Below are 10,093 nucleotides of genomic sequence, written 5' to 3' on the forward strand. Positions count from 1 at the left end.
GAAATATGCAAAACGGCACTTGAGAGTAGTCAAAACGGCACTTTAGAAAAGTCAGAACGGCACTTTTTTTATTTTGAGAATTTGATATTGTTTATACAGAAAATGGATCTTTATGTTACATTTATAGTAATAAATGTGTATATTATTATTGATGAAAATGTTTTTAAAATATTTTAGGAAAAAAATTAAACTGATTCATTTGAAAATTATTATACTTTTGTACCATAATTCATTTTGGGTACAAGTCAAAACGGCACCTGGTGAAAACGGCACTTAGGAAATATGCAAAACGGCACTTGAGAGTAGTCAAAACGGCACTTTAGAAAAGTCAGAACGGCACTTTTTTTATTTTGAGAATTTGATATTGTTTATACAGAAAATGGATCTTTATGTTACATTTATAGTAATAAATGTGTATATTATTATTGATGAAAATGTTTTTAAAATATTTTAGGAAAAAAATTAAACTGATTCATTTGAAAATTATTATACTTTTGTACAGGGGTTAGATTTTTAAAATGTATTTATATTTTAAATCATATATATTTATTTACTACAAAAGAGATCAAATCCCAATTATATTATTATGATCCTTTGAAATTAAAAAAATTATAGTGTTGCAAATATGTATACTACTCTGTTTTGGGGGTTGCCAGTCACAGTTGACTAATTAGAAGCCAGTTAGAGTATGTTTACTAAGAATACACTTGTAGGTTTAGGAAGCAAAAGACCATTTCACACCTCCCCTTCAATAATCTGTTGATCGTCAATTTGCAATCATATACAGCTACTATTGTGTATTTCTCGACAAAATGTCAAATGGATTGTACACAAGTTAGAAAAACTTAGATAATCCTCTCGCAACTGTACATAAAATATGAGTAGCCATACAACATTTAATAATATAATAAACATGTACATACAAGAACAAAACATTTGTTTTTTTATAATGAAGATATACAATGTTGATATTGTTAAAATAATTTCTACAGAATTAGATAGAAATGTGAGATAAAGTGACTCTTACTGTAAATATTCTTTTTTTAAATCATTTACACCATTTCTTTTTTCATATTATCAACGCTACACTACAAATATAATTATTCTAAATCCCACATATTGTTGTGTTATTGCTTAAAAATACTACCTTTAAAAATAGATTGAAAATAAAGCAAAATTGAAGCCACAAAAAATTCTAATTTCAATAAATTAAATTTTGACTTAAAAAGAACTTATGTGAAATATATATCATAACACTATTATATACTTTTTTCTCTAAGTGCCGTTTTAACCAAGTGCCGTTTTCACTAAGTGCCGTTTTAACCAAGTGCCGTTTTGCATATTCCAGGTGCCGTTTTCACCAGGTGCCATTTTCACTAGGTGCCGTTCTAACCATAATTCGGTATTTTCACTCTGCCGTGACGTCATCACAATCGAGCCCGACGTCAATATAAACCAGAGCAAATAGTCTGTTTGCCAGTACGACTGCCAGAATCATATCGCCAGCATGGCTGGGAGTGATAGTCGTTGGGTAATTGTCATTATATAATTTATTAATTAATTTTTGGGGAGCTGACGAATCTTGTAACATATTTTATTATTACTTTTTACTATTTATATTGAATTAGCCTGTGGGAGAAAATTAGTGGGAGGTAAAATAACTCTCCCATAACTATACCTGACTATAATATAATTGTATAGCAAAGAACTCCCAATATTTTGGGAAAAGATAAATACTTTTATGCTTTTGTAAATTTATATATACAATTCCTTAAAACAGAATTCTCCCATGTAAGAATATTTTATTCCCATTCTGGGAGAGAAACAATATTTCTACGGGAGTAAGAAATAGGGACAATTATTCAAAGAGATCGTGCAAATTAAATACAACAAGCATTAATAAATTTTTAGGAACTTTAATCCTGACTCATAGTTCTTTTGTCCAGTATACAGAATTGGGAGACCCACAAGTTGTCTCAAGGGAGAAAACCCCTGAACGGCAACACAACTTTGGGCCAATATCTGTAGAAATAACACTCTACATTGGGCCAACGTTGGCCCAACATATCGGGCCAACATTGGGCCGATTAGCAAACTTAAATTCGGTCAATGCCATTTGCCAACATTGGCCCGATGTAACCGATTACATTGGCCCAACGTTGGCCCAATGTTAGCATGCTATCTGTACAGTGTTGACCCAACAGCACCTGGCCTCTGCACTTCCCCGTGTCTGATTTACACAGATTTGTACATGTTATCGTTAAAACTAAACGTTAATTCAGCTGTGCCGAGGCAAACATATTATTAATACTAACAAAGTGGATGCAGACATGCAAGGTATCAGTCTCATTACGCTCGCTCGTGTCAGATTAAAAATGGCGCGGATATTACAAGTAGCCCGGTTGTTGTCTACCCATGATCCTCAGTCAGATTCATGGTATACTGGGCCAACGTAGGGCTGATGCCAATCCCCAAACAAATATTTTCTCTCATGATTATAGTTTTATGATATAATGCCAACAGTTAGCCCAACATTAGCGCACTATTACACATAACCAGCTATCAATATTCCATGTTGGGCCATTGTTGGCCCAATCAAGGTAACCCAACATAGATAATAGAACCATAATGTAAGATTGGGCCAACGGTGTTCTGCTATCTGGGTTATTACAAATACATAAGCATATGCACAATAATTATTCAAAAAATAGAATAAAACACTCTTTGGTGCTTGATCACTTAAGTGCAAAGTTGAAATGTTGAAAATATCATATCTAAACAAAAGCAGTCATCCAATGATAAGCATGGACATAGAAAGTCCTTTTAATTATTTTAGAATGTGCCAACCTTGTCCCAACGTAAAGCTCAGCAGCTAATTATAAAATTAACACCATCAATTAGTTCGAAGTATAATAATTGGGCCAACGTTGGCCCAATATAAATATCCCATCTTTGAAAGACTTAAACAAAATAACACTTGTGTGTATTACAAACATTGTGCCAACGTTGGGCCAACATACTACTACCAACTTGATAAGGCACTTTCTTTAAGGGTGTATTACAAACAATGGCCCAACGTTGGGCCAACATACTACTACCAACTTGATAGGACACGTTCTTTAAGGGTGTATTACAAACAATGGGCCAACGTTGGGCCTACATACTACTACCAACTTGATAAGGCACTTTATTTAAGGATGTATTACAAATATTGTGCCAACGTTGGGCCAACATACTACTACCAACTTGATAGGACACGTTCTTTAAGGGTGTATTACAAACAATGGGCCAACGTTGGGCCTACATACTACTACCAACTTGATAAGGCACTTTATTTAAGGATGTATTACAAACATTGTGCCAACGTTGGGCAACATACTACTACCAACTTGATAGGACACGTTCTTTAAGGGTGTATTACAAACAATGGGCCAACGTTGGGCCAACATAATACTACCAACTTGATAAGGCACTTTCTTTAAGGATGTATTACAAACATTGTGCCAACGTTGGGCCAACATACTACTACAAACTTGATAAGGCACTTTCTTTAAGAGTTTATTACAAACAATGGGCCAACGTTGGCCAACATACTACTACCAACTTGTAAATACACTTTCTTTAAGGGTGTATTATAAACATTGGTCCAACGTTGGGCCAACGCCATGATCCTTCCTTCTTTGGAAACTAAAGTGAATGGAAGTTGCTTCCGTTGGACCAACGTTGGGCCAACATAGGAATTCCGTCATGGTCGAGAAGGTTGACTTGGTAACATTGGTCCAACGTTGGCCCAACGTTGTTCCCCCAACGCCAACCATACAACCTTTAACAAATGTTGGCCCAACATAGTCATGCTATCTGGGAAATAAACGAAAATTTTGATGATCTCAATTTCAGGCCTAGAAGGGCTATTAACAACAATTATAAGGAATGTTTTGTTGTGGAAACAGTGAAAGAATATGTTAGGAACACACGGTTAGTAATATTTTGAGATGACAGTTTTAAAAACATGGAGAAATAAATTGAGAAACAGCGCACTTTTTTGTGCGCAATAAATATACAGTTTTTTTTTCAATGGAGCACTGTAGCTCTCAGGTCTGTAAATATATATTTTTAGGAGAGCTACAGTTCTTTAGCTACCTTCGGCCAAGCTGCTCTGTTAGCATGAAATCGCTTATAAATAAAAGTAGATGTTTTGAAATGAAAGTAAAATAATTTAGTTTCAATTTCATATTTCCCTTTGTAACTAGAATATCTATAACGTCATAATTATTTGGCGTCATAGTACTATGACGTTTGAAGGCGTCATTAGTATTATGACATCATAATAGCTTAGTTGGTATAGAGCGCGAATTTGTTGTCAAGATACCAAAATGGGTTTGTTCCAAAGTTGCTTGAGAAAAAATAATAAAATTGGCATTCTATCTGACGAGGAGGAAGCCGCCTACAAAAAGATCGAAGAGGTCAACGAAGAAATGGCGCAAGAGAAGATTGACATTCAAACTCTCCCAGAGATGATGTTTTGTGTCACTCCGATGGAAGCCCATGGGGACGCCACTCATCCTCCAGATGTCACTAAAAAGACTGTAATGATGAATATCAATTACAAATCAAGTGTGCCTAAATTGCCTCCTATTCCTGGACAAGTTAAGACGATCCTAATTCAGGATCTAGACGACGAACACGATTACCTTAAATGGGAAGGTACGTTATATACTAAATACGACAAAATCAGTCTTCACTGGCTAATTTAACTTAAAAAAAGCATTTTTGTTTAAAAAAAAATCCTCTTTTTTTGCAGAAGAAACTAAGAGAGTTCTTATGGAGCAAGGTCCTCTGAAGATTGGCAAGGATAAGTTGTCAGAACAAAGAAGAAGACAGCTTCTCCGAAGAAATTCAAACTGAAAGAAACTAACAAATATTGTGAACAGAAGAGACAGATAATACCCGCTGCTGTCATCTATAATAGGATGATTTTGAAGTTTGAACACTTATTTAAAAAAAAAACAAACATTTTTTTGGCTTCAGTTGTGACTGATTTGTTGAAGGAGAGACATCAACATGTTTATAGACAAATTCTTTGCAATTTAAACTTTACATGGCATTTTGTGGTTTTTTCTTGCTCCCTTATTTTTTTTTTTTTTATTTTTTGTTGTTGTTGTTGATGAAAATTTTCAGGATATGAACAATGGAGACAGTTCTGTTGCTCACTGCTAACTAATATTTAAAATACATATTCATTCTTTGGCTTTAACAAAAATTTGCTTTCAGAGTATCTTTTCATCATATCTAGGATTAGATTCCTGCCCAAAAATTAATCACAAGGAGCAAAAATATTGCATGCATTTAGATTTGCCTTATGATTTGTTGTACTTTCTTTTGCACGTTCTGAAATATAATAAATATTTTTTTCATCTTATACTTGAGTAATTTTTATCTCCGATTGGGTGACATCTAACATTTTAGACAGTTTTAAGCAGAGGGAGAAGAGGAGCATGCGGGGATGTAAGGGTTGGAAGGGGGGAAGGGCAGTTCTCTAAAGCGGGCGGACGGGCCATGGGGAACAATAGTATGAAACATAGGAGATACCGAACAGTATTCAAAATAAAAATATCCGGAAAACAATACAGAATTGGAGTAGAGCAAACACGGACCTCCGAAACATCAGAGGTGGGATCAGGTGTCATGGAGGAGTGAACATCGATCCCCTGCCGACCGGTCTCACCCGTCGTGTGCTCCTTGTCATGATCGGGAAATAACGGGAATATCCGTTGTCAATATTTCATTGGAAAAGGTTCTTGAGATATCGCATGGAAATGAAAGATTAAGAGAGAATGTCACGAATCATCAAACTTCAGATGGAAACTTAAAATTTTAACCTCCTGTTTTCTTATATTGGTTGTAAAAAGTGTTCATTGTACACAACTTTCACATATATGAAAATGATGTTTGACTAACAAAACTATTATTTATCTACCTTCTTATGTGTTGCCATGGAAACCACCGTAAGTGAAGGAAAAAAAGCTTAAATTTTAACTTTTTTGGAAGAATATTTTTACAGAAAGAATACTGATATCACCAACAACAAACTTTATGCAAACTATTAAAGATATATAGTGTGCAAAAAAGTTTCAAAGCAAATCTAAATACACATGCATCTGTTGCCATGGCAACACAAATACTATATAGCTTAACAATGTGAAAATTTAAATATTTACCTGTCAAGTTAAAACTAATATATATAAAATCTACAACAGGTTCAGCATTTAAATGAATTTTATTCTTGCAAAATACATGTTGATCTTCAAGACTGACATATAAAATTGAGAAGCATTTTTACTACTTTTGTGGGAAAACTGTTCAATTTCATGTTTGAATTCTTTAAAGAATGCTTAAAATTCACTTCCAATATTTTAGGAAAACTTTCAATTTCTTCCAAATTGATACAATTGCATGTATAAAAGCTAGCATACTCTTGCATCATTAATAAATATAGTGAAATTTTGGGATAAAAATCCTGTAATGTGCCCATAGCAACCAAATTTACTGCATAGCAACCAAGACATTTTCGAAACATAATGACAAAAAAATAAAGGAGAACATGTATTATAAGTATAAATAAGTTGAAAAATCTTTTTTTCTTAAAAAAAAATATATATATATACTGTAATTTATGCATTGATCATATTCTGTGCATAGCAACCAAATGAGGTCCATAGCAACAGAGCTGAATAGACATTTTATTATTCATGAATTATCAATAAAAACTATTGATGATACTCCAAAGGAATAGTTATGGGAATGTAAACGGATAATCTAATAGTGTGCATCCTTAGATGCAATATTTATGTAATTTTGGTCTGGGATTTTGATCTACCATAGTTATAAATAAAATCAAGAAGCAAATTTAAGGACATTGTTCCACTAACTTTATGGAAAGGAGTATAAATGGTGAAAGGTGGTGTAACAAATTAGTGAAATCTCTCTCTAATATTTTGCTAAAATTTAATTATTAGGAGAGTGGTTATCTTTAAAATTGACAGGTATCCAATAAAAAGAATTTGAAAACAAAAACAATACAGCATATACAAATTGAAAATGGTCTAGCAACCTTAATCAGATCATAGCAACAGTATAGTGTTAAGACAGAAATTGATCTATTTTTTCATTTAATAAACTTATATTCATTTAAAAATTGTTTATACAAATTTTTAATAAATAATTTGATTACATTTTACACCAATTTAATATTTTTAAAAAAATTAATATTTTTCCTTAGCAACATATATCTGACCATAGCAACACTGAGTATTAATGAGGTAATTTCTACATTTTAATTGTTTTGTTCATATCAAAACTTAATTAAGTGTGCATAAAAAGAATAAAGCAAAAATCTAAATTAGATCAATGTACGTACACACCAAAATCTACAAGAATTAAAAACATACCATAGCAACAATTTCCTAATGTAGTAACATAACATTAAAAGTCAGGAATTTATGATTATTAAATTTAAACAAAATAGTGTTTAAAAAGTTTGGAAATTTTCTTGCTGCTGTATATCTGTATTTGGTAAGAGTTGGAATTCGAATAAAGGCAATCAACTGATTTTAAGTATAGGCATGAGCAAATAATGACAAAATTTGTCTCTGTGTTCCCCAGTCAGTAGATAGGTTATAGGCTTTTGAAAGAAATTGCAGAATGTTGGTGTCAGCAGAATCTGAAGCAGTTTTCAATAAAGCATCCAGCAGAAGAGAGCCTTGACCTGGTGCAAGGACATTCACAACCTCTTGAAAAATTGATTTAGCTGATGATATATAATCACATTTTGTACGGTCAGATGCTTCATTCCAATCTGTTCCGAGTTGCTTCTTTACTGGACTTAGGCCACAACTTTGCAGGAAAGTGTCTAGAGCTTTCCTCTTGTTATTCATGTTTTCAAGGTGATCACCTCCCTCCTCTTCTTCATATGTATCTTGACTGCTTGGTAACCAGAGGCTGCCTTGTGAATTAATGGACACTTGCGTACTTGTCTACAAAGAAAATTTCTTTGTAAGACACCAACTTAACCAAAATTGAAAATTTTATACCCTCCTATCAATAGGACATGGTCCTCAAATTGGCACAAAGTTTGCTTGGATCGATACTCTACTTAAGGAATGACTAATTCTTGGCCAAATTATTCGATATTACATGGTTTGGGTCAGTTTACACTTGGAGATTATAAAAAAAGTGTAAACTGACCCAAACCAGGTTATACCCGAATAATTTGGCCAAGAATTAGATTCATTTCTTATAATTTAATTTTAGAATAAAGAAATGTGGATGTAAAATTGTGCTGCTTTTTATGAGTTCAAATTTGCCGCTCAATAATACAACCATAGTATTGAAAGTGATGGGAAACAAGGGGAGGTAATAACTGATACACAGAACTAGCAGCAATGATGTTTATTTACATGAGGTAAGATCGAGCTACTGTTTGAAGTTAAAGGTACATTTATTAAATCTGGAATTTCCCATGAATACCGAGGACTGAAAATGAGGGGATTGCATGGATACAGATGATTCAGCTGGTCGTCAAGGGGGTATGTCCCCATACCAAACCAGCTTACACAGATTAATTTGCGTTCCTTTTTGGAAATCAACCAATGAGAGGCAAGAATGCAAACAAAATTAAATTATTTATGTATAGTGATAAAATACTGTGGAATAACTTCAGTACTTTTGTAATAAGCTTGGACAGATATGTCATGTTATCTCACCTTGAATGATTATAAAATTCATTTTATTGTAAATGATGTGAAAAATTTGAATATACATGTATGTATATATAACATTTAAAAAAGGATATTTAAGTTGATAATTTTATAAGTAAAAATATCCTTGAAGAGACTTTTAACAAAAACAAATAAATCTTATATCTTAAATTGCTACTTACAATCTGATCAAAATCATCTGTATTTGTGCTTGGATTTACACCATCAGATGTTTGTGAATAACTGCTGGTAGGTATCCTATAAACTGTGAGTTCTTGATTTACAGATGAGCCTATATCTTCTTTAATTGTGTCTTGTACAACAGTGTTTTCTTTTCCTGATGTCTTGAAAAAAAAAGTTAGAATAAAAAATTAAATAAGTAAGAAATTTATGAAACTAGAAATACGTCCATAGGACATGAATGTTCCAATTGCTTACATCAGTATGTATCAGCATATGAAGTTTGACACTGATTTAGGAAAAGTGAGGTCAAGGTCAAAGGAAAGGTCGAGGTCAGAAATGTTGAAGCAGTTGAATAGCTCTCTTCAGTATGTATCAGCACATGAAGTTTAATAACACTATCTTGAATGGTATCTTTAAAACTGGGCAAAGCCCTTTTTGATAAAAGTGAGGTTAAGGTCAAAGGAAAGGTCAAGGTCAAAAAATGTTGATGCATCAATATTTATCAGCATATGAAGTTTGATGAAAATATCTTGGATAGTTTCTTTGAAACTGAGCTTTGAACTGAGCTAAACACAAAGTGTGACAGAAGGACAGAAGGACGGAAAGAGGGAAGTGAGGAAGGATGGAAGACGGACACAACAAACACTATATGGCCCGGCCATATTCATAGAGGGGCCTAAAAATATAACCCCCCTCAATATTTAAAATTAGAAAGTGTCAAATTAAAGCAATAGGTCACTTAAAAGTCTAGGGTAAACAATTTATTAAAATTGATCAATGTCAGACCTGTTCAATTTTCATCTTTAAACAAAAATTAGAGGTTCTGCTTGAAATCAAGTTTCAAGTTTTTATATAAGACAAAGACCCCAAATAATACAAAATTTTAGCATATAAACAAGAAATCCAAAACTACTTAAAACAATGCATAGGGTGTCAAAATCCAAGGCACTGGGGGACCAGCACTGGAGGAGAATATATACATGTAACATAGGGGGAAAATGGAATGGACTTCTGCATGTAAAAAACAACTAAAAAGAGATTTCCTAAAAAATATCAAAGAGAAACTACGAGTATTTGAAGTATCAAATAATCCATATGCAACAAGCTTAGTAACACAAAATTCTGAGGAAATTCGGTCATTTCTTGATATGCTA

The 10,093-nt window shown here is 33.1% G+C and overlaps 1 protein-coding gene across 1 annotated transcript; it reads left to right on the forward strand.

Moving 5' to 3' along the window:
* The first annotated feature begins 4,353 nt into the window (after window positions 1-4,353).
* On the forward strand, window positions 4,354-5,119 carry LOC134276027 (uncharacterized). Its single transcript, XM_062758317.1, has 2 exons — window positions 4,354-4,704; window positions 4,802-5,119. The coding sequence occupies exons 1-2, from the start codon at window positions 4,374-4,376 to the stop codon at window positions 4,903-4,905; spliced, it is 435 nt and encodes a 144-aa protein (XP_062614301.1). The 5' UTR covers window positions 4,354-4,373; the 3' UTR covers window positions 4,906-5,119.
* The last annotated feature ends 4,974 nt before the right edge of the window (window positions 5,120-10,093 follow it).

Source organism: Saccostrea cucullata, unplaced genomic scaffold (genome assembly GCF_032062105.1).
Source record: "Saccostrea cucullata isolate Sc308-1 unplaced genomic scaffold, CSIRO_AGI_Scuc_v1 ctg7405, whole genome shotgun sequence".
In the NCBI taxonomy this organism is placed as follows: domain Eukaryota; kingdom Metazoa; phylum Mollusca; class Bivalvia; order Ostreida; family Ostreidae; genus Saccostrea; species Saccostrea cuccullata.

Coding starts and splice junctions, on each gene's coding strand:
- LOC134276027 (XM_062758317.1), top strand. CDS start 4,374: ATGGGTTTGTTCCAAAGTTGCTTGAGAAAAAATAATAAAATTGGCATT. Junction 4,705..4,801: donor CGATTACCTTAAATGGGAAG/GTACGTTATATA, acceptor CTTTTTTTGCAG/AAGAAACTAAGAGAGTTCTT.